The following is a 25119-nucleotide window of genomic DNA, read 5'->3' on the forward strand; positions in this document are numbered from 1 at the left end:
CCCTCAGGATGCTCCCCAAGCCACACCCCTCACTGGTCCTGCTTTGGCCCCTCCTCAAGTGTTTTTGCCTGGCTGGAATGTGCCCTTGAGCTCTCCCCATGCTTCTTGCTTGCCTGAATGGAAGGCAGAGAGATGTGTGGGTGTGTGTACAGAAAGTTGCCTACTGTACAAAGGTGACATTTTGAACTTTTGCTCCGCCCACTCTTGCCTCTGTCCTCCCCTTTGCTGAATGGTCCCAGGACAGGTTTCGAAAAAATGGGATGAAAATATGGTGCAAGGAAAACAAAAAGAACAGGCATAACCATTGTGAGAATAAAGAAACAGCAGCACAGAACTGCAGTGTGCAGCAATGCACAGCAAAAAAAAAGTACACTGAGTGAAGGATTAACAGAAAGATGTATAAAAACCCAGCAAGCAAATCAGAACAAATTTGTCTGGATGAATGAATGGTTGCTGAACAGGTCATCTGGCGACGCCGTATGTGTGGCTTCATTTTTTTCTTAATCCAAAAGTTGCCCACAAGGATCTGCCTGGTTTTTTTTCCGTGCTTCTCCTTAAGCCCGGAGCTCCTTCCCAGAAAGGACACAGAGATCCCTGCCTGTTTTCCTTCTTCCCAAACTCAGCTGAGCCGAAAAGGGGACACTGTGTGCTTAGGGTGGCCAATTATGAGGATTTGAATCACCAGCCGCAAGGACCAAAGAGAGTGCCAATTTGCATAATATTTGCACGTGGTAATTTACATGCAAATATTTAAATTTAAGAAACAATGGCTGTGCTTTCAGGAGAAGCAGAGTGCATCTCACCATGGGGGGGGGCACCAGGGGATGTTTGCATCTGCCTCCTTGGTCTGTTGACCAGGATGGGAAACTTCAAAGACCCTTCTGCTCCCCTTTGGGTGGTTCCTTCTTTTTAAACTAGTCTTGGGTTCGGCAGCCCTCAAACAGAGAACTTCAAGCAAAGGACTGCCTCTAACAGCCCTCCAAAACATTGCGAGAATGTCTAGTAGGATTAGTATTGGTTTCAGCTGAACATAAAATTGGAGAAAGTTTGGGTCATGGTGATTTGACTGAGGGCTTTGCTTCCAAGAAGGCTCGAAAAAGTTCATTTCATTAAATACTGTAGGGAACTAGATAATTTACTCGTATAGGATTAATCACTATGGCAATTTTTATCAGTGAACTGGTTATCACCAACTCACCATATGCTCCTCCTACTAATATGCTTTTTAAAGAAGTTTTTTTTTGGGGGGGCTGTTTCTGTTTATGTACAAGTACCACATTCGAAGGTCACAGCTTGCTTCTTTTTGTGACTTGCATTCATGTATTTGGAGGGTATTAAGTGATATTCTCCACCTCGGTTGTAATAAAAAATTGAGCATGATGGAATGTATTGTGATACAATCATCCCTTACTTTCATTTTAGCTTTGTGTATAGAAATAAGTGAAATGTTACGCTTGACTTAACTTTCGTACCTTTAAAGGGGACCCAAATGACTGCCCTGCCCATGGTCCCCCAAACCAGAGAGGGCCCCCACTGCCCCATAGCTCCCCACTTCAGAACAAGAGAACCCATGCTGGCTGAGGCTGATGGGAGTTGTAGTCCAGAACAGCTGGAGGGCACTAGCGTGGGGAAAGGGAGCCCAGCCAATCAGATCACTGAGGTCTAATAAAGCTAATTCAAAGAGAAGGCGCAAATTCTGTTTGGCCTCAGTGTCATCCTGCAGCCAAATCTGATTGGCTAGGGTAATAACCAGCTGGTTCATCATAGGCTGATGGGGAGGATGGGGTTGCTAGGGTGAGAGGCAGTGGCATTTGGAGGGGGCCGGGTTCAGGCTCTCCTAAAGCCCCCTTTGCACAATGAGAGCGAGCTTGCAAAACTTGGGCATCTGTGATGGCATTAGGGCAGAATTATGTGGTGCTTTTTTGCATGTGATCATAGAATCATAGAGTTGGAAGAGACCACAAGGGCCATCCAGTCCAACCCCCTGCCAAGCAGGAAACACCATCAAAGCATTCCTAACAGATGGCTGTCAAGCCTCTGCTTAAAGACCTCCACCAGTACAGAGGACCATCATTTATTTTCTTGCTACCCATGGCAACTCTCTTGTGTGGGCACCCATGGCGCTTTTATCAAGATATGTGTACCAGCACCTCATTTTTCTATTCCCCCAAAGCACCGGAATTACGCGTTATCTTGGCAGCCACGGCTGCATTCACAATGTGGGTTTCTCTGCCTTGACAGTGGCTGGCTCAGCAGTTGGCATCATTCAGAATATGGAGCATTAGCTTTATCGGATTTGTGAATTACTTCCCATAATATAAAGTCCCAAGTATGGTTGGAAATTGGTACCTAAAGGAAAGCAAATGAGACCCTGCGTTTTCCCTGGTCACTAAAGAGAGCACCACATTTTTCTTGCAGTCTCAGGGGAGGAGGCCCCACAATGCTGGATATATTTAGAGGCATGGCTTAGTCCCTGGATCCGTTTTTTTTCTAAAAACAGACTGAGGGCTCATCCATATTTCTGTTTGCCCCACTACTACTCCCCCCCCCCCGGGGAAACCTGCTGTTTTCTACTGAACTGGAGTACAGGTCAATTGGGTTTTCCCACAGATTGCTGTTTGTTCTGATTTAGCACTGAAGAGCAGGTTTTCAGTTGGAAAGTGGCAGGGCAAAGGCAAAACTGCTCAGTAGGTGCTGAGCGTGGTGCTGATAATGCCAAGCTTGCAGGTTCGCTCCCTGCATATTCCTGCATTGCAGGGGGATGGACTAGATGACCCTAAGGGTCCCTTCTGACTCTACAATTCTGTTATTCTATTTTAGGCAAATTGCATACAGACCCGTGCATAGGAAGTACAGGACAAGCAGGAAACTGCTCAGATCCTTGTTTCTAGGCACAGGACAAGCGGAAGTGTGGATTGGACCTTGTTGGCAGCACGGCAGCCACACACACCCTCTCATTTTGCCTCTTTCTGTATGTGTTGTGTTCCTCTTTCTTCTGATCATGGCAATTTACCAGGCCGCAGCCCAGGCAGCTGCTCATCCATCCCTTCCTTAGTTAAGGATGCCAGCGTTCCAAGAATGGCTGGTGGGTTTTTTCCACCTCCCCCATCGCCACAATAACGCTGATTAGATGGTCCAGGGTTGCCAACTGGCCGCAAAACAAAGCTGCCTGTGCCGTTCTTCTGCAGCCTAAGATGCGGCCAGTTGGCAGGTGAACGCTTCACACTATGGAGAGGAAAACATTCAGTTGCTCGTTTCTGCTGACCAAGCCAATGTTAAAAGCCAGCGGAAAAACAAAAATGAAAAGAGGGCACCTCGGTAAGAAGATCAAGGCCTTTTCTTCTCAGAAGGGTCTGACTAAACATTGCAATTAAATGCATTATTGCATTTAACACATCTGGGCTGTGTTTTTAATTTGTTTTTGTTTTTTCAAAAATAGCAGCTGTCATGGCACACCGTAACTTTATTTAACATTCTCTGTTCTCTGGTCGAGGTCTGCCTTCTCTACCAGCTCTTACCTGGGCCAATTGCAGCTTCCCCTCCACACATGGCAAGTCGCAGCTTTGAGAAGTGGGGGTCAGTTTTTCATCAGATGAAACCTTCCCTTCCTTGATTCCGATCGGAAGATCGGTGGTTCGAATCCACGCAACGGGGTGAGTTCCCATTGCTCTGTCCTAGCTTTTGCCAACCTAGCAGTTTAAAGGCATACCAGTGCAAGTACATAAATAGGTACCACTGTGGCGGGAAGGTAAACGGCGTTTCCGTGAGCTCTGGCACTTGTCATGGTGTTCCGTAGCACCAGAGGCGGTTTAGTCATGCTGGCCACATGACCCAGAAAGCTGTCTCCGGACAAACGCCAGCTCCCTTGGCCTGAAAGCGAGATGAGCGCCACAACCCCATATTTGCCTTTGACTGATCTTAACCCCCCAGGCATCCTTTACCTTTTCTACCTGATCCTAATCAGCCCCTCCCAAAGCCACCATTTTAAAAGGCATCGTAAGTTCAACTCCACATTTAATGCAAAGGATTGTTTCCAACATTAGGCCCATTGGGATTAATTAGCATGAGAAACTTACGTCCATTAATTTCTATGAGTGCACTCCACATAGAACTTAGCTGCCTACAACCTGGTGTGTAGCTTATTCCTTAGTTCTGGAGTATTATTATTATTATTATTATTATTATTATTTATATTTATGCCCCACCCATCTGGCTGGGTTTCCCCAGCCACTCTGGGCGGTTCCCAACAGAGGACTAAAAACAGAATAAAACACCAGACATTAAAAACTTCCGTAAACAGGGCTGCCTTCAGATGTCTTCTAAAAGTTGTTTATTTCCTTGACATCTGATGGGAGGGCGTTCCACAGGGCGGGCGCCACTACCAAGGAGGCCCTCTGCCTGGTTCCCTGTAACATCACTTCTCGCAGGAGCGGAAGATCAGTAAAAAAAGGGGGGTAGAGCTCAGCTCTTTTAGAGCCCAACTCCTGCAGATCCCAAGACAGCTTGGAATCATAGACTTGTAGAGTTAGGAAGGACCTAAGTCTAACCCCCTGCACTGCAGGAATATGCATTTGTCCCACAAGGGGAATCGAACCTTCAACCTTGGCGTTATCGGCACCATGCTCTAACCCCCTGAGCTACCCAGTGGTGACATGGAACTTTTGAGCCCATTAGGGTACCAACAAACAAAACGAAGCAAGTGAGTCTAGTTAGAAAAACAACAACCCACGTTTATTGATTGGTCAAAGTTTGCTCCATGCTTGGATGAGAGACATGGAGATGTGGATGGTACAGCAAGGAGAAGCTGTGAGCAGCGCCCCTTGGGGGGAGTGGAGTGTATGCCACAAAAGCAAGCCCTCCCTCGCTCCTTTTTATTCCTTCGGCTGGCCCTATCCTTGGCTTCACAGGTGGCCCAACACCACCACCCCTCCCCCAAAAAAGCATCCTGGTTTCTAGCACTGGGGCAGATTGGCTCTTGGGAAGAATCCCCGTTCCCCTTGTGGCTGTTGTGGTCATTGGACTTCTTCTTTTTACTCACAGCGTAGCGGGAGGCACAGAAAGCAAAGCAGCAGCAGCTATGGGGTGGTGGTGGTTAATATGCCCAGAAGAAAGGGGGCATCGCTGGGAGGTGGGGGGGGTGTTTCCCAGAGGGTGGCAGCAGGCAGCGTTATTGCAGTTTAAAGGGACCCTGTTTTGGGGGTTATGGGAACCAGCCCCCAGCGGGGTGGGTGCCAGCTGAAACAGACAGGCGGAGGGACTTTGCTACCTCATGGCCTGTGTAGCGCCCCAACCCCGCCCAGGTGCCCGCCCCCGTCATGCAATGGAAGCGCAAGAGCTAACTGGTTATAAAATTGCCCCTCCCTTGTCGAGGATAGAACGGAGAGCCCCTCCCCCTCCCGGGCAGTTGGTGCCAAGGTGCCAAGGTCTCAGGAGAAATGTTCCTGGGCGCAGTTCATCCCCCAGCCAGTCGGGAGCAGCAGAGATTTGCGAGGGCACCTACACACCGCCGGCTGGAGCTGAAAGAGAGAAGAAGAAGAAGAAGAAGAAGAAGAAGAAGAAGAAGAAGAAGAAGAGAGGGAGAGTTTGAAAGAAGAGTGGCAGTGACCGTGGCAAGATGGGGAGAGACGAATCCTAGCATTCAGGAGCCCTGGCAAACAATGTCTCCCTGTAGGCCTCCCAGCTGCTGCAGGAATCATGCTCTCCGTTGCCATGGCGTCACCATAGAGTCCTCAGCATCCCCTCCGACGTCAGCAAACTCCATGGTAACGGAAGGTGGGCGGGAGGTTACCTCAGGTGTGGGAGCTTCAAGCCGCCCTCCCTCTCGCAATTTCCTCAATGCCTCCACAAGGAGAAGGGGCAGGGGGCAGTGAGGCAGGCACCTTTGCATGTGCGCAAACACAGATCAGTGGGAGGGGGGCTGTTTTCGCCTCGGCGAAACACTCTGGGCACTTTCAGGCGGGTACTTGTTCTTATTGGGGTCCGACCACATCCTGGCAAATCCAACTTGCACCGTTGAAGTGGATTCGGCCCTCTTGTGCAACAGGGCCCATTCCCCTCCCCCTCCCCCAAAATATTTATTTTTGCAGTAAGGAAAGGGATGCGCTGGAAACTGAGGTAATGGCTGCTTTTGAAGCAATGTTGTCTAACCTCTCTGGAAAGAAATCAGAATTGATGTCTAATAAACGTGACCTCTCTTATGGGTAAAATATGGCGGTTCAGGTGGACCCCTGACAGTGGAGGCTGGTCTGTTAGGGCATGCATATGAGGCACTGCCCCACCATCCTCAGTCTGCCCCCACCTGCCTGCCTTAGCACCCATTCTGGGGTGCGGGGAAGGCTCTGGCTGTCAGCTTCCTCCTCCTTAGTCTCACCCGTCAACTGCCCTGGAAAAAAACAGGACACCCTTTTTTTTCATACAAGAGGACAGTGGCCCAAATGGCAGTCATGATGTCACACTATTTCGGGCTGCACAGAAATTTGCATTTCAAGGCACCCCAAAACTCATGTTTTTGGGTGGTGTGCCTGAAAGCAGTTCTTTGGCAGGGCACAATCTCATGCAGATCATGTGCAGGTCATGTGACTCATTCCAGAGTGTGGACCCAGAAGATGGCGTCCCATATTTGGGCCATGCCATGCTGGAAGGTATGGTCTCAGTGTTGCATTTGTAGAACTCAACAGGGAAGAGGATGAGGATAAAACGAGAATTAGTTGGCTTCACTATTCACCTATTGGTGTCTCTGTCGCCCCCTACTGTTGGCCTCCCAGTGCACCAGCCACCACTGACCCCTGGTCTGCTTTTAAGTAGATTGAAAAAAGAGAGAGGGAGAGGTTCTGTTCCCTGCTAGGTTTGCACAAGGCTACACACACAAACAGGCCCATGAGATATCACTTGCCCTTTGCCTCCCTTCCTCCCAAGGCTACGTCACACTTACTAGGAGTCTTGCCCGATGCCCTGGGGTCCGACAGGCTGCAGAGATGAAGACACAGAAAAGGGAACAAGTAAATAGGGGTGAAGAACACAATGTTTGAGGAGGAGGGAGGTTAGGTGGGGGGTGTTGCAGAGTTCAGGTCAGGGATGAAGACAAGAGAAGGTGGTCAGGAAGCACCTACCTGGGGTCAGATTTTTTGCACTTGAACTTTTTACCTGCAACAGGAAGGAAAGAGAGAGAGCAAAGTATGAGTGGAAGGGAAGGGCTGGGAGGCTGTGACAATGATCCTGTCTTGCTATCTGGTGGGACCAAGTGTCATTCATAAATACCGCATTTTTCACTCCATAAGACGCACCCCCCCCCCAAAAAAAAGGTAGGGGAAATGTCTGTGCATCTTATGGAGTGAAGGCACTGAACGGCAGCAGCATCCCTTGGCTGGCGCTACAGTCGTAAGTGGAGGGGTGCCTCTGCCGCCGGAGCCATGACTCCTGCACAGCGACACCTGCACAGTGGCAAAGGGGGTGCTTTTGGGATGTCTGTTCCTCCCCCGCACCTGGAGAGCACAAGGAGGGAGGGAGGGAGATGCTTCTCACCCCTTCCTTCCTTCCTTCCTTCCTTCCTTCCTTCCTTCTCCCTTCTCCCTCTTTCTTCCGCTCTCTCTCACCCCTTCCTTCCTTCCTTCCTTCCCACCCTAGGAACTGCCCACCCTGAAACCTTCCCAGAATCTGCCCTCTTCCCCCTTAATCCCTCCCTGAATATGCCCCCTCCCCCTGAAACCTTCCCACAATATTCCCCCTTGCTTCCTGAAACCTTCCCACAATATCCCCCCTTGCCCCCTGAGCCCTCCCTGTAAGAGACCCTTTCTTTCCAAGCCTTCCCTCTTAACCCCTGCCCCCATCCCAGCTCTGCCCACCCTAGAAACTGCCCACCCTGAAACTTTCCCAGAATATGCCCCCTTGCCCCTGATGCCCTCCCTAAATATGTGTGTGTGGGGGGAGACTGACACCAGTTTAAGAAGGCACAGAGGAGAAGGCGATGGAGTGCTCCTCAGGCAGGAGGCAGACACTCCACAGACAGTACTTGAAGGAGCACCCCCTCCAAAAAAAGGTGACCTCCCCAATCCTTCCTCAGAATTTTTTTTCTTGTTTTCCTCTTCTAAAAACTAGGTGCGCCTTATAGTTAGGTGTGTTTTATGGTGCGAAAAATACGGTAAATAAAAATACTACTGGGGCCTGTAACGAAACATTGCAGCGTAAGCTCACCCCGTAAGAATGCTCTTATTCAGGGCTGCTGCCCAGCTGGAAAAGAAGCCATGTAGTGCTGTTCAGAGCTCTCAGCATGAGGGTAGCATGGTCTAGAGTGGAGGAAAGGACCCCCCCTCTCTCAAAACACACTGTAGACCCACTGGCCTCAGCTGTACTTTGTAGTGAAATGTGGCTCTGATTTAGGACTGGAGCATTCAGATGAGCTGAACTTGGGCATTTTGTACAGTAGCTCTATAGTGAAAGGTGGGTGAGTGTCTTGATAATGAGAAAGGGGAAGGGCACCCTTTTTCATATTTACACCTGAAAGACCAGTGCACAATGAAGGCAAACTAGCTTGTTAACTTTACAGCATGCCTACCCCCTCACCACCATTTATCACCTTGTCTAGATAAAACTAATAGGCAAGGCAATTAACTCTTCTCCTCTCATTATCCCAGTTTCCTTCCTTCCTCCACCGCTGCCACTCTTTCAACTCAATGTTCAGCACAGTCCTGAAAGGCCACAGGTCCTTAACAGGCTGCTATTAAAAAGTATTTTCCTTTTCATATTTTGCTTATGAAAAGATTACAGCTGTATAATAAAATATCAGGGTATTGCTCGACAATAAAACATAAAACGCTATTTAAAAACAGTACAAAATAACCATTAAGGTGATTGGCTAATCAATAATGTTTTTAATGGCTGCAAAGGCCTGTCAGCCTAAAACGGCCTTCCTCAATCACTGCTGGAGGAGAAACTAAATGACTGACATCTAGCTAGGGCCAGTCAGGGTCTATAACTAACAGAGCTCCTCTGGATGGCCTCAGTGACAAATGTATTTATACACCTTCCACATATACAGGTACCTAGGCAGATCCCTTGGTTAACCCTTTCCCTTCCAATGAACCCCCCCCCCAAGGTGCTATTTGCCCTGGAAGTTGAGAAGTCACTGCTCCAGGCCCAACACATGCAGCTGTATCTTGCATTTCTGTATCTCACAGTGGATAAGGTTATCTATGTTCTGGGATGAAAATAGTAAGTGTCCAAAAAAGCAGAATTATTCACACTCGTGTCCCGAAAGCAGGTTTCCCATGGGCATCTGGTTGGCCATTGTAAGAACAGGATGTTGAACCTTTGGTCTGACCCAGCAAAGCTCTTCTTATGTTGTTATGTATAAGCATGATGCAGAATATGACTAAATTTGCTTACCGTATGTTACATTCTTTTATCTACCTATCTATCACATGTGTGCCCCACCCTTCTTCCATGAAGCTTAGAGTATTGCTGGGGATTCACCACATACAACCACCACCACCACCACCCTGTGAGTTAGGTTAAACTGAGGGAAGGGCCATGACAAGGACCAACACAGTTGTTCAGTGGAACAGCTCATGCCTTGAAGATTGAAGGTCCCAACATTCAATCTCCAGCATACCTACTTTAAAAGATCAAGTAACAGGAGATGGGAAAGACATCTCCATGAGTTTCTGGAGAGCTGCATCCAACCAAGGGAGACAACCCTGGACTGGAATGCATAAGAGTCTTGACTTGACATCAGCTGCCTTCCTATGACTGGTCCAAAAGCAGCCAGTGAGCTTTGTGGCTGAACAGGGATATGGATGTTGGTCAAAGTTCAGCATGCTAGACACTGCATCACTGTGGCATCTCATTTATGTTGCTTCTTCTAGTCACTGGAGGGGATGAGCAGAGAGCTATTGTGAGCCCCTGATCCTCTGGCACCTCTGACATCAAAAGCTTCCTGAGATGTTACTTCTGCAATTTTTTTGCTGAGCAACTTTAAGGACTAGAACCTTGTAGACAGGCAGGAAGTAAGGAAGGAAGGCCAGATTCTTCGGTAGCTGCTGATTCCTTTGGCTGATACAGGTATCTGCATTTGGGTGGTTTGTCTGCAGAATAGGGCACATATTGGACCTAAATAAAATATCAGAACTGGAAGCTGAGGGAACCAGACAGGGAGGCCAGTGTAGGAGCCAAGAGAGGCATAAAGGAAGCATAAATCAATAAAAAAAGAAGTGACTCACTCAGCGCTATCAAGATTCCCAGCACAAACATGACGATGGCCAAGACCAGTCCCACCGTGCGCAGCGTATCGTAGTCTGGAAGGGTAATGGAGCCGGTCAGAATGTACGATGCCCATGGTCACCTAAGCACCCAAACCAAGATGCTTTGGGTGCCGTATCTGCCACCCAGAGACATGCCTTGCCTCTCCCTGTAAAACCCAGTCACTACCACCCTTGCACCCCAACATCTTAACACAAGCACACCCCACCTAGAGTTGGAAGGGACCCCCAAGGGGCAGCTAACTCCCTCCAATATCTATTCCTTCTCTTGTGGGGCAAAAGGATCTCCAGGCAGGCCCGTCTTAGAGGGATCTGCCGCCCTGGCGCAGCGATCCCTCGGCGCCCCCAGCCTGCCGCCTCTCCGCCCGCCTCCCTCCCGCGCTGGCCGCCCCTCGGGAGGGGGGGGTGGGCGAGCGGGGATGAGAGGCGTGGCGTTGGAGCGGGCGCCCGCGCTCCGGCGGGCGGAGGATGAGGGGTGCGCGGGCGGGCGGGCTGCAAGCCGGCCGCCCTCGCCTCCCAGAGCCCCAGCTGGAGTGCTGGAAGGTCGCGCAAAGCCCCGCGCCGCTTCAGCGCTCCAGCTGGGGCTCCGGGAGACGAGGGCGGGCGGCTTACAGCCCGCCCGCCGGCGCGCGCCTGCCCGTGGGGGCGGGGCGGGTTGGGGAGGGGGAGCCCGGTATGCCGGTGGGCTCGCGGGGGCGCCCCTGGGGTGCCCTGCGCTCTGGCGCGCCGCGCCACCGGCCTCTATGGATGAGACGGCTCTGTCTCCAGGTAAATAATTCTCAGAGCAGATCCCATTGAGAATAGTGGACTCAAGTTAGCCATGCTCAGTAATTTCAGTGGGTCTACTTTGGGTATGACACAACCCTCAGACCCAGTGACTGTGCTGCATTTCTACAACATTACTCACCATAGGTGAAGGGGTCCATGTGGCTGCTGTTATCTGGGGAGAAAACAGAGAGTAAGAGTACAGTGAGCAACCAGGCCTATTGTGCATTTCATTTCATTGGCTGGTAAATCATTGTGTTTGGTAATGTCGCATCCAATAGGGTTCACTACAAAACAATAGCTTAAATAAATGTTGCATAGTTCATTCCTGCATAGGCTCACTACACGGATAGTGTCATTATACTCATTAATCACTAGGTGGCGCTGGGCTTAGTTGTACCTGGGCATTGCCATGCACTTCCTGTTGCTGTCCTGTTCTTATTTAAGAGAGATGCTAAAAGTTATTGCCTATCTTCTTCTAAGCATCCTCTAAGCCTTCCATAAAGATCCTTCTGCATTTCTCAGTTTAGGGAGCACAATCCGGTGAATCTGAAGTCACTGGTTCCCTTCAAACCGTTTGACACAGGATGTGCCATGAAGTGAGAGTCCAGCAGTGACCAGGACACTGAGTTGGAGGCTACAGCATCACTCCCCAAGGAGCTGCACCAGGTTCCTGGCTGGTGCTTAAGAAGGTGCTGAAACCCAAATCTACCAGGCAGGAGCCCACATAAGAAGAGACCTGCTGGATCAGGCCAAAGGCCCATTTAGTCCAGCATCCTGTTCTCACAGTGGCCAACCAGATGCCTGCGAGAAGCCCCCAAGCAGGACATGAAAGTAGTAGCACCCTCTCTTGTGATTCCCAGCATGCTGCCTCCAGCAGTAGAGGCAGAACAATAGCCAGAAAGTCTAGTAGACACTGATGGCCTCACCATCCATGAATTTGTCTAATCCTCTTCAAAAACCATCAAGCTTGGTGGTCATCACTACATCTAAATCAGGTGTCGTAGAACCAGAACCAGGACTCTCACAAGCAATTTGCCCAGGGCTTGAGGAACAAACTGACTCCCACACTACCTCACCCTAGTTCAGGGCTTGGGAACATTTTTCAGGCCAAAGGTCTCATTGCCTTCCAGGATGGTGGTAGGAGGGGCCAGAGGCAAAAGTGGGTGGAGCCATGAATGTACATGTTATCTTGGTATAGTAGGCTATTTCCTAAATGCACACACACAAACTTTAATTTCATCCAGGCAAGAAAGAGGCATGATCAGAGCTTAAGGGCAAATTCCAGACAGGCAAAAGCATCCAAGGAAGGTGCAAAGTAGGGGTGGTGAGGGGTGTGTCCTGGAGAGAGGGTGTGGCATGGGGGGAGTCCCAAGGACCAGAGAGAGAGCCTTGGAGGAGTGGACTAGAGACAGAAACTCTAAGGGCCTCTTCCACCCCTTGTCACTGGGAGCTCTCCTTGGTGCTGTTGGAGCAAATTGTTTCCTAGGAGCTCTCCTTGGTGGTGTTAACAACTACCGGTAACCTGCTTTACTGCCTTGTGTAGATCAAGACAGGATTTGAGCGTGGCATGAATGGGTTCAAATAGGATTGCCAGGTATCGTTCATCTAACTTCATAATATCTAAAGCAATGAGTGATGATATCATAGCTGGATTTTTGACCATTGTCCTCCACCCACTAAGCGCTTCTGCCCTACCTGTTATTCAGCAAAGCTATAAGTTGTCCTTGATACAGTAAGTGGAAAAGGAGGGGAGGTAGTGGGACCAATGGGCAGTGTGTTGAGAGGTGCAGCGACTGCAGCTGCTTTCAACCTGTTAAAGATAACAGGTATGAATTGACACCTATCACTTGCTTCCAGACCAGAATGGGATTTATGCCATTGTAGAATGAAGAACACATTTTTCTAAGAATTCACCGTTTAGTGCCTGCCTCTGCGTGTATATATATAGCAACTCTGGTTGGGAGTGTTTTGCTTCTGATCCCAAAATGTTTTGATACCTGATTAGAAAATTCAAATGGTGTCCTCTCCCCATGGTAAAAAAAAGAAGAAGAAAAGTGAATAGCTGGCAGTTTGACATCCTTTAGTATTGCCTACAATTTGAGGCAACTGCCTTAATCTTCCTAAATTTAGTTATTTGTGTTTATTTTCTTACAATGATGCATTGTGTTTCTTCCGTCATTGAACCCAAGGCGTCACCCTAGCAGAAATGAACCAGACTTGGACCTATCTAGCTTCAGTAAGGCGGTGGTCCCACGTTCCTTCAGACTATATCTTGGCATTTAATGGAATGGCAGGCCCTAGTTCTCCAAATAGTGGTCTTGGACCACACTGGGTAGCATCTTTTAACAATGCAATTCTGGATGCTGCCTCTGAGCTGGGAATGTAGTTCTGGTCTTGTGCATGCCCACTAAAGGTGTGCAATCGGAGGGAAATAAATCTTGCAAAATGGTACCTCTTTCTTGAGTGGTACAGAAAGCGTTTTGCTTGTTGTGCAAGTGGTCCTTTGAGGAAGGCAAAGATGGGAGATCCAACAGTACTGCAACCTGCCATCTAATCTAATCTCACTTTCAATGGATCATGAAGGCCCTTATAGGTTCCTGCCCTTTGGTGTTCTGGGTAGTGGCTGAAGTTCCCAACTAAGGAACTCTGTGAACTCTTGAGAGCTAGTGTGGTGTAGTGGTTAAGAGTGGTAGACTCATAATCTGGTGAACTGGGTTCACGTCTCCGCTCCTCCACATGCAGCTGCTGGGTGACCTTGGGCTAGTCACACTTCTTTGAAGTCTCTCAGCCCCACTCACCTCACAGAGTGTTTGTTGTGGGGGAGGAAGGGAAAGGAGAATGTTAGCCGCTTTGAGACTCCTTCGGGTAGTGATAAAGCAGGATATCAAATCCAAACTCTTCTTGTTGTTGTTGTTCTGGCAAAGGGTCTGGTCTCTCTTAACGCAAACTTCTCAGTACCTTCCAAAAATGCCAGTTCCCATGATCCTTCAGAAGAGACTTGGAGAGTAAAACCAGTTTCAATTTGGTTTTAATTTTGCAGTGTAGACATGCCCTAATAATGATTCAAGCAGTAGTGTCAAGACAGGACAGAATGACATTGACTCATCAGGGAGTCTGAGATGCTTACAGGCAATGGTGGATCCTTTTAACTCGGTGGCAGGGCACCTGCGTTGAAGGCAGAAGGCCCCAGGTTCAATCCCTGGTATCACCAGTTAAAAGGATTTACTAGCAGGTGATGGGGGAGACCTCTCTGCCTGTGAGGAACATCGTTGACAGCTTCTTGCATCTCAAAATATTGCCATGTTTCTGACTTATGGGGTTTGTGTGGTGGATCACATTCCACATAGAGGGGAAATCTAATTTGCACCTGCGGTTAGCCACAGAGGCCATTTTCAGAATGCCAGGGCCATAGAACATGGAACACCATCAAGAGTGACTCTGGGCATATACAGAGTGCCTGTCCCTCAGCAGTAACTAATCACACACAGCCATCCATCTATGCTTCGGTGGAAGAGGTTCTAGGCCAGAGGTTATGATTTCAAACACATTTCCAGCGAACATGACATCCCACAGGTATTTGGCCAACGGAGGTCTAGACACATCACATTGGGACTGTGTTCATTCTCCTCACCACCACTGGTGTCTTGGCCACTTGATATAATTTCAGCCATATTTGCAGGAAAGGCAGATCAATGCAGCTCTCCCATATCTTCCAGCTTCTTGCAACCCATACAGGGGACAAATTCCCCTCAACTTGAGAAAATCCTTGGGAAGACGGTGTGGTGCAATGGTTAGAGTGTTGGACTAGGATCTGGGAAATCAGGATTCAAAGCCCCACTCAGCCATGAAGCTCCCTGGGTGAGCTTTAGCGAGTCACTGTCTCTCAGCCCAGCCTACCTCACAGGGTTGCTGTGAGGATGAAGTACCTGGGCCATCTTGAGCTCCTTCGAGGAAAAAGTGGGATAAATTAATACATTAAAAAAATAATCATCTGCATAGCCAAAGATAACCCAGCTACACAAATATACACACCTGCCCACTCTGACATTTCTTCCACCTTTTTGTAAAGGCCACTCACTTCACACACAAAATGACATTTAGTTCTCTGCACCATCAACCTCTCCCTCTATCCATCCCTTTTGGTGCAAAACTTGATATGCCCCAGATTTCCAAATGGAACTGCTATGTCTTTTAGGAGCAAAACAAGAAGAGAAAATACCAGCTGCTGCAACTTCTCTCAATATATACTTCAGGCAGCAGGCAGCTTTCTCTGTTACGGTTGGAACTGACATTGAAATTGAGAGTTAACAATACACACGCATACCGGTTTTCACTTGCTCCCTTCTCCCATTCTCAAAAGTGCCCCCTCCCACTGTCCCCCTAAGTCAAAACGCCACCTATGCCCCTCCTCTAAGAGCAGATCTCGGCTACATCATTCTGGGTTATTGGGAGCAAGGCCTGCTTCCTAGTGCCCCTATCTCATAATAAAACAAACCCATCCTACCCATCCCAGTCACCTGCATAAGTGATTCCATCTCTCCCCCCCCCCCGGCCCAAACCTATCTGCAGAATATAGGTAAGGAGAGGGCTCCAAAGTGCTTGATGCAAGATTGAGGGCGGTTGCTGCTGCAGCGCAGGGACTGCGGATGAATAATGCAAACTCCAATGCAGGGGATGGGGAGTTGCCATGGAGACAGGACACCGCATAGCCGGGCGCAGTGTCTTAATCCGCTGCCAGGGCTAGGAGGGGGCAGCTGAGGAGACAGGATGCTCGCTTGGGGAGCCACGCAGCTGGCGCCTTGCCAGCTGTTGACAGGAAACTTTCCTGGCTGGGGCTCCTCCTGCCCCCACCACGAAACAAGCACCCCTCGTTGTTGTTTTTAAACCCTCAACTGGCAGTTGAGGACTGGCGAATGAAAACGACCACCCGTGTCCTCAGATCCCCTCTAATGCTCCCAGGAGTCCCATCTCTCACCCTTCCTGCTTCCCTCTGCCCCTCCTGTAGCCCCTGCGGCCTATCCAGGAATCCAGGGGGCAAGACAGGAGGCTGGTGTGTGGGTCAAGCTCCCCCACTGCTGAGTCAGCAGGTTTCCCAGAAAGTTCTGGAAGCAGGCCAGGGAAACACCCTGCAGACAGCAATAACCAGGGCAGCCGCAGCGATAAAGGGAGAGGCGTTTCCCAGAGATGCTTATTAAATGGAGAAGCATCTCTCTCTCTCTCTCTCTCTCTCTCTCTCTCTCTCTCTCTCTCTCTCTCTCTCTCCTTCCCCCCACAACACCTCCTGCCACTGTCAGGCTGAGGGTGTCCATTGGCACTCTCTTCCCTTGCTTGTCCACCAAAATCAAAGCAGACTGATTCTCTGCAGTGCTGAAGATGCCTAGGAATTCTGTTTAAAGTGCTGACCCTGTTCGGAATTTGGGATTCGAGGTTGGAAGGTGGAGGTGGGGTTTGTGTGGCTCCAGGCCAGCCCCTCAAAAGTCCTTGAAGTAAGACAGCAGCATTACTTTGGCTGGCAGATTCTTGCTGGGCAGGGGTTCAGGATAATGCCAGTGGTAGGTTAGGAACTGTGAGCGTTTGCAAAGGTACTTCTGCATCTGAAAACTGCCTGAGGCAGGAACTCTTAATATGCAATAATATCTGCTCTGATATGATAAGCATTAGTGGTGTGTTGACCACAATTAGTTTCATTCTGTGCTAGACGGCCCCAGTAATTAAGTCACAGAGCCTGTTCTCAGAATGTCAGAGCTCGGCCCTAGAAACGCAATTAAGATCAGTGGCCCTAAGCATGTGCAGAGTGCCTTTCTCTCATCAGTGACTCAGCCTGCCATCGAGGCTTAAGTAGTATGATTTCAGACACTATCTGCACACTACAAATGTAAACTGAGCAGTAAATAATGTGGCTTCCCCCAAGGATTCTGGGAATTGCAGCTTTGTGTGTGCAAAGAACACCCTTTTAGGGGCTCCAATGCATCTTTACATTATAGTTCCTGAGTTATTGGTTGGTAATCATGACAGTTAAGCAGGCTTGAAACCAGTTTACATGTGTAGTCCATATTTTAGTCTGGCCCCTCTTTAAAAATTGAGCAATGATCACAAGTCTATCCTGTGCATGGGAACTAGCTTTGGGTGGTGATGGTAAGTATTATTATTGTTGCTATTGCTGTTTAAAGGTTTGTTGTAGAGCAGAAACAATTGTTGGAGAGGACTTTAGTCTCCAGCAGATTCTAATCTGAATTTGTTTATAAAACCTGCCCATTGGATTGTTTTTCACTACACCCAACTATGGAGACTGTTGGATACTTAGTTTTTAAGGTGCAGAGAGGTTGACTTTAGCGAGAATACTTAATATTGCCTTAAAATTCACCTACAAAAATTAGCTCATGTTCTTTTAAATATCATATTCATTTGAATTTCAGTAGCAAACCTGGATCGTCTGAACTTTTTTAAAAAAATCAAATCTGAATATGGAGGTGTTAATGAATTCCAAATTTGTGTGAATTTTGTTTCGTCTGTTACTCAAATGCGAAGTCATCAGTGGGCTCAGAGGGTGGTCCTAGACAACTCACTATGGTTTAACTTGACTTCTCCATCTCTGAAATGGAAGTAATAAAGCAGGAGCCTACAGGCTTCTTATGAGGCTCAGTGAGATAAGGACTGTAAAATACTTCAAATGAGAAGTAATACATTAATTATGAGTCACCAATATTATTCTGCACAGCAGTATCTCCTTAAAATTGTGGATAGGCAGGCAAGAGCTTTGATGGAGGAACTGTCTCATTTATCTTGGTATGAGCAAGTACAGCCAGTTGTTACTGGATAGGTTCTGGAGAGGATCAGCTATGGAACAGATTTGGGGGGATTGGGCTCTAGTGGCATAGGAGGACTCAAGCTTCAAGGTGACACAGAACTCTTCAGCGGGCAAATCGAAGAGTTCTGTCACACATTTAAAAATTTGCGCACTTGTCCAATAGGTCCCTCTTATTTGTCAGGAGCCTTTCAGCAAACAGTGGAGCTTTTCCACCTCAAATAATTCTCCATCGGGCACAAATAGCAACCACTTTTCATGAATATGCAAACATCCAGCACTAACACATAAGTGACAGCTCTTAGGTTTCTCTGCTGGTGAAAAATAGCAGCAGAAATATCAGAGGAAGTCTCTGTTGGTGTCACAAGGCATGTCCTCATGATCAACTTCCACAGATTTCTGAAATATCCTTAATATCCTTTAAACCACTCTGTTGGACCACAAAATCAAGGTGGCTGAGAATGCCTCCCCCCCATCCTAATTCAAATTATGTGTTCAATGGCTATTGATGACCACAGAAACAAACCTACACATTCCAAGCCTATAATCAGAAATAAACCCCACTGAATTCAACTCCCAGGTAAGTGGGCCCAGAACTGCAGCCTAAATGTTTCCACATTCAGTAACTTGGGTTAAAAACCAACAATACATGTGAATCTCTGAATAATACCCCAGAAGAGTATTCCCTAAGGAGGTTAGTGCATCTGTGAGTATCTGAATTCACATGGAATTTACTTCCTACCTGTTTTCCCTAGTAAATCTGAGGCCCTTCTTCGTGTACCTCCTCTATTAGAGGTTCTGAGGGTGACAACAACACGAGAATTGGCCTTTTTTGCAGTGGCTCCCCATTTGTGGAATGCTCTCCCCAGGGAGGTTCATGAGGCATCTTCATTATATATATTTTAAGGCACCAGGCGAAAACATTCCTCTTCAACCAGGCCTTTGACTGAGTAATATTCTGCAGCCTTTTAAACGTGTTTGTGGGAGGTGGGGTTATTAATAATGATGATGATGATGATGCCGATTATATTATTTATACCCCACCCATCTGGCTAAGTTGTTTTGTTGCTTCTGTTTTAACTATTTCTTTGTGCTCTTATCTTGTACAGTGGTACCTCGGGTTAAGAACTTAATTTGTTCCGGAGGTCCGTTCTTAACCTGAAACTGTTCTTAACCTGAGGTACCACTTTAGCTAATGGGGCCTCCTGCTGCTGCTGCGTCGCCAGAGCATGATTTCTGTTCTCATCCTGAAGCAAAGTTCTTAACCCGAGGTACTATTTCTGGGTTAGCGGAGTCTGTAACCTGAAGCGTCTGTAAGCTGAGGTACCACTGTATTGTTATCTTGTGAGCTGACCTGAGATCTTTTGATGAAGGGAAGTATATCAATCAGTCAATCCAATAAATAAATAAATACATAAATGCAGATGTGGATAAATCTATGGTTGTACGGTTTTGCAGGCTGCCCAAACTTGGCAAGGGAAGCTTCCTCCTAGAGGCTGAGAGGGAAAGGCTTTCTCAAACGTTACACAAGTGATTTTCAAAGGATGAGCAAACCAGTGATATTTTAGGGAGCAGGCTAGCAGGCGGGGCACATTACTTACATCATAGGAGCCTACACAACAGAAAACACTGTTGCTGTATGTAGGCTTTATTTTATTTGTTTTTTTATCTTATATTTTGGAAATGTACATCCAGGTTTTTTCCCCCTTAAATTTTTTGGGGCCCCCAAGAGAGTGGGGCCCTAGGCTATAGCTTGTTTAGCTTATACGTAAATCTGGCACTGAATGCAACAAACTTTTGCATCATACAAGCACGCTTGGCAAGGAGCTGTGATTGTCTGGATCTCCCTGTTGACTGCTGTGGAGTACACAAACTTAAGTTTGCCATTTCAAATGGCCCTGAGCAGCTGAGTTACTAAGCAGGCGCATAACCCTCTGTGGCTGGGATCGATGCATGTAGCAAACAATAACCTTTCCTGACTCCCTCCAACTCCCCAGTCTGCGTGCAGGAAAGCACATCACCTTGGCCTGGGCAGAGAGGGCAGTTCCATCACGACGAGGAGGAGGGGAACTGTTGCAGACTGCTGGATGCATGCATGCATGCACGAACACACACAAAAGCACACCCTGTACACTCGCCTTCCCTAGTAAACAGACGTACGTACACCTTTCCTAGAACGCCTGCAGACTGGTGGCTGATCCAAAAGTCCCTCCCAAGCAACGCCTTATTCACTGACATATCCTGCCACAGGGTCACATTCCCAGATTGTATTACAACCACACTTCAAACAGGGGAGATGGGCCCACACATTTTGAGCATTATGTGTAATAGAGGCTTATTCCCTTGCTTCATACCTGGCGAACATCCCATTTATGAAACCGCAGGTACCCTGGTTGCTGGGTCACATGGAGGAGGGGAACATAGGAAGCTGCCTTCTACAGAGTGAGGCCACTGGTCCCTCTAGCTCAGTATTGTCTACACTGACTGGCAGCAGCTCTCCAGGATTTCAAGCAGGGAGTCTCTTCTACCTGGAAATGCTGGGGACTGAACCTGGAACCTCCTGCATGTGAAGCAGATCCTCTACCACTTAGATACGGTCCTTCCCCAAGGACTACAGAGACCCTCCAGCGAACAATCTACACATTCTAAGTTAGCTCACCCCCTCCATGTGTTAAATGAATGTATGGAGAATGAGAGATATTGTGCTCTTGACCCCACCAGCCTGTCACCCCAATGGCCGAGCATTCAACATCACTACGAACCACGCATGTCTACAGCTATAACAGCTTTAACCTAGAAACTGGATCAAGCGAATGAAAAGAGCTTAGATTTGATTAGGGAGCCAGATAATACTCAGCATAAACCATAATTTAATACTTAAAACACAGTCCGTAAAATATTCCAGAATAACTATTTATATTTGCGGGGGGTGGGGGGTTGTTGTTGTTTGCAGAGGATGGAAGTAACTATTCCCCAGAGACTCTGCCTACTGCATTGATCCAGTTGCAAGCTCCAAGACCAATAAAACAAGATACGTACTGGTAACATTTTCTTGTTTTAAAACCAAGATGATTGGTAATGAAAAGAATCAAGGAACGGAGTCCTAAAACTGGAGAACCAGAAATCCAGGCATATCGTCCAAAAATAGGCAGCGCTTCAATTGCAGGGAGAGAGTCTGTCCCCCTTAGCCTTTTCGACGGCCATTTCAGCTTCTGTTTTTAGATATCTATTGAGGGTGTATGATTTAGCTGAAATTGGAGGAAGTCAGCAGTTGGGGCTTGCAGGTTTCATTAAGGGTGCTCCAACCCTATACAACATTTAGAAGACACCTGAAGGCAGCCCTGTATAGGGAGGTTGTGAAGGTTTAATGTTTTATTATGTTTTTCTATGTGTTGGAAGCTGCCTGGAGTGGCTGGGGCAACCCAGAAAATATTTTTTGTTGTTGTTGTTGTTACCCCCTACTCAATTGAGCAGAAGAACCTTATGCATGTACACACACAGCACATGTAATAACTTATGTGTGACCACTAGGCTGGCAGACATATGGAGTGTTTGGTGTGGGGTGTTTGATGGGGAGGTGGAATGTATTCATGCCCCTATTGTCAATTGTTGTCTCATCCTTAGTACCTAACACCTATGTATGTTTACCTGACAAGTGCCCTCCTGATTCCCCACATCACTATCAGGCCACAGATATGCAGGACAAACTAGATACCATGTCTATGCACTCAAATGCACAGAATCACCAATCTCGCCCTCTTGCAAACACCCACTCAATACAACGTACACACCCAGGAGAAAATGCCATTCATGCATGCACACAAAACTAGCAGATGGTACAGCATACACACACAATCACACCATCTGCACCTAGCCTGAAACTACACACACACACACACACACACACACACACACAATGGTAACATGGCATTAATAGAATCAGCTCAATCATGCACCCTAACATGCCCAGGACAACATCATTTATACAAGTAAGCCAAGCACCTGTTTTTGCTCCTGTTCGCAATCACATCCAAACCGAGACAACTTTCATATGGAGGGGTTACTCCATTTAAATTAGCTATCCAGGCACATTAATGGATGTAAATTAGGGAGAGTGAGATGTCAAGAAGGCTGTGTCTCTTCAGACTTCGTGCCAAACCATGGTTTGCACCTGCCATCGTTTAGATCCCCAGCCAGTTTGTGTTTTCAAACGTACAACAGGCAAACCGTGGTTCAGAGCGGCTCACTTGCTTTCCTTTTTCTGTCTGCTCAGCACTCTCTTTTCTGGGTGTACCAGCCCTTGGAGGTGGAACAGCAACTGTAACTGCAATTCATCCATTCAGATGCCACGCCAAGCTACACTTACTGCAAATCGTAGTTTGAAAACCCATTACAAACCATGGTTTCTGATTCTGGTCCACGCAACACGGTTTCTCTGTGCGGGTTCCACGGGAAACTATGGCAAAGGTTCTCTAACCATAGTTTGGTATTGTGTCCGAAGAAGTGAATCTTAGCATGTGTGGGCTGGAGGGGCCAAAGATCAGACAGGGAGCCAATGCTTTGCATTCAGAAGGTCCTGAGTTCGGTTTCCAATATTGCCAGTTAAAAGGGGTGAGGCAGCAGGCAGTGGGGTGGGGGACCCTCTGTCTGAGATCTTGGAGATCTGCTGGTCAGTTTACTGGACTGGGTGGACAAACAGTCTGACATGGTATGAAGCATCATAGATGTGAGTGATACCATCTACAACAATTTCTGCATCTCTCTCTCTCTCTCTCTCTCTCTCTCTCTCTCTCTCTCACACACACACACACACACACACACACACCTCTGCACCACAAGCAACTCTCAACGCTGTCGAAGCCAGGAAAAGTAAACAGTGCATATACATTGTGCAAGCAGCACACAAGCACAACTGACTGGGCATTCAGAGCTCTGCACAAACTATCCCTCTCCCACCCCGCTGCCAACCCCTGCCAACCCCCGCCATCAAAACAACCGCAGCATCCCTGCTTCTGCAAAGTTGCACATTCCATCCAAGCATCCAACCCCCTTGATGCACAGAGGCTGCCGCCGCTGCCGTCGGGCAGCATCCTGGTCCTCCCCGTGCTGTCAGTCAAACAGCAGCTGCAGAAGCTGATGACTTCAGGCTTCCCAGGACTGCAGTGAGCCGGGCAACATGCTATGTGACTGCAAGCACACACACACACACACACACAGAGAGAGAGAGAGAGAGAGAGAGAGAGAGAGAGAGAGCCCACACATTTATCCCCTGCAGCAACTCCTCCCGGGGGGGATTATGCGGGGGGGGGGGGCGAGAGGAGGCAAGGAAGGAAGGAAGCTAGCAGGAAGGCAACAGCTTCACACCTGCCTCTGCAGTCTCCAGTTAAGCAACAGCCACACAGAGAGAAATGCCAGGGCAAAAGGTGCTCGCTCGCACACGGAGCACCTGCAGGCTCCCAATAAACTGCCAACAGCCCCAAGCCAGCCAATGTTTCCTTGGGATGGTCCTGCAGCCCCCGTGGAGTTAATTCCGTGGGACCGTCTCCCCATCGCAGCTGCTCCCCGGTGCCTTAAAGTTGCAGAAGCACAAGCGCTGCCCCCCCCCACTCCACCCCGCAACACACAAACACGCACGCACACATCCTCCTCCCTCCTGATGTAAGGAATTGCAGGGAAAGGGGGCAGTTCAGTGCAGCCAGGGTTAGCGCAATTTCGACACCCAAATCGGAAGTTCTTCCGCCCGCTCCGGAGCAACTCCGGAGCGATTCCGGAGCAGGAGCAGCAGCTCCGGATTCCCGGCTCCTGCAAAGGAAATCTGCTGGATCGTTTTTGCCCGGAGAAGCGAGTCTCGTTTGAACCAAGCGGGGCTTCCTTTTTGCGTGCGCAAAGGAGTGGGTTTTGTGCGGGGTCTCCCATCAGCGCCCCACTCCTCCAATTTCTCTCTGCTTCTGGAAGGAAGGGGGTGGCTAAAACTCGGGATACCTCAAAAAATAATAACGTGGCGGGCAAATACCTAAACTACCCCCAACCCAGAAAACTCATTGCCTCTGATTTCCAAGGATGCTTCCTCCTGCCCCGCAATATCTAGTCTTGGGCAAAGCGGGGGGGGCTGGACTAGATGAGCTTGTGGGGTGCCCCGCTCGGAAGCCCCCCTCACCCAGTCCTTGCCCCGTCTTCCCCGGAGGTGGGAGGGGGGGAATCTCACCATGCAGGGGCGTCGGGGGGGTAGCCATGGTGATGGTAGTGGTGGTCGATGCGGTGATGCAGCAGCTGCTCTTCGCGGGTCCGATCCGTAGCCAAGAGCGAATGCGGCACAGCCCAGCTGGGAGGGAGAAGCGCTAAGACTGGCGTGAAGATGCGGGGCTGGCGGGTGTTTTTTCCCCTCTCTTCCTCCCCCCCCCTTCTCTCTCTCTCCCTCTTCGTTCCACGTGGGGAGGGAGGGGCCAGTGGAAAGTGAGAGGAGGATCGAGGAAGGAGGAGGAAACCTCAGACCTTGGACTTGCTTCTTACCGCCCCACGTGCTGCATCCCAGGACCCTTAGTAAAGAGAACCCAGGAATCCTGCTTGTGATTCCCAGACACACACACACACACACACACACAAAAGTTCCCAGCTCCCAAAACCACACCTCCTCTTCTCCCCCACCCCCAGACAAGATGTAGTGGTAGCCACTAGCTTAGAAGCTTTGTTTTTTTGGGGGGGGGGCTAACTTTTTTTTTAAGCCTTTAATCATTTAATGGATATGCCACTATCCCTCAGTGGTTTGACTTTGTATCCAAAGCAGTTCACAATGAGACATCAGCTACTTGTTATTTATTTGTGATTTAAAAAAAAAAATCTTTCAAAAATGCACAGCACTACTGAAAACAAGTATGTAAGGCAAAGTCAATAAATCAAATTTAATATTAGGATGAAATAATACAAGCAAATGCAAGGTCAGAGTTAACAGGGGGAAAGAACGCAATTCTCCATTACCATATCCAGGTACATCAACAGCACAAAAAATGTGAGAGCCGGCAGGGTGTGACTGGTGCGGGGGGGGGGGGTTAATGCTGTGATGCTTCCAGCTGGAATGAAAGGAAGCAAGGTGGACTGGGAGTATTAAACTGCAGGGTGGCTGGAGGCCCAACGCTCTCTTGAAAGGGGAAGGGGGTCCGCAAGAGAGAAAGAAGATAAGAAGCGTGCTGCAGGATCAGGCCAGGGGCCCATCTAGTTCAGCATCCTGTTCTCACTGTGGTCAACCAGATGCCCATATGAAGTCCACAAGCTGGATCTGAATGCAACAGCACCTTT

General features: G+C 48.5%; 1 protein-coding gene across 1 annotated transcript; it reads right to left on the minus strand.

The window, feature by feature from the left end:
• Positions 1 to 4706: 4706 nt before the first annotated feature.
• Positions 4707 to 24216, minus strand: FXYD7 (FXYD domain containing ion transport regulator 7). Its single transcript, XM_033158123.1, has 6 exons — positions 24032 to 24216; positions 11161 to 11193; positions 10215 to 10289; positions 7110 to 7143; positions 6932 to 6966; positions 4707 to 5516 (listed from the first exon to the last, which is right to left on the minus strand). The coding sequence occupies exons 1-6, from the start codon at positions 24057 to 24059 to the stop codon at positions 5497 to 5499; spliced, it is 225 nt and encodes a 74-aa protein (XP_033014014.1). The 5' UTR covers positions 24060 to 24216; the 3' UTR covers positions 4707 to 5496.
• Between the last annotated feature and the right edge of the window lie 903 nt (positions 24217 to 25119).

This window comes from Lacerta agilis, chromosome 8 (assembly GCF_009819535.1).
Source record: "Lacerta agilis isolate rLacAgi1 chromosome 8, rLacAgi1.pri, whole genome shotgun sequence".
Lineage (NCBI taxonomy): Eukaryota > Metazoa > Chordata > Lepidosauria > Squamata > Lacertidae > Lacerta > Lacerta agilis.

Excerpts from the sequence above, each read along its gene's own strand:
- FXYD7 (XM_033158123.1), bottom strand. The coding sequence starts at position 24,059 with ATGGCTACCCCCCCGACGCCCCTGCATG. Across the intron at positions 11,194-24,031 it reads CCCCCCGACGCCCCTGCATG|ATAACAGCAGCCACATGGAC; the intron begins GTGAGATTCCCC and ends TTTTCTCCCCAG. Across the intron at positions 6,967-7,109 it reads TGCAAAAAATCTGACCCCAG|CCTGTCGGACCCCAGGGCAT; the intron begins GTAGGTGCTTCC and ends TCATCTCTGCAG.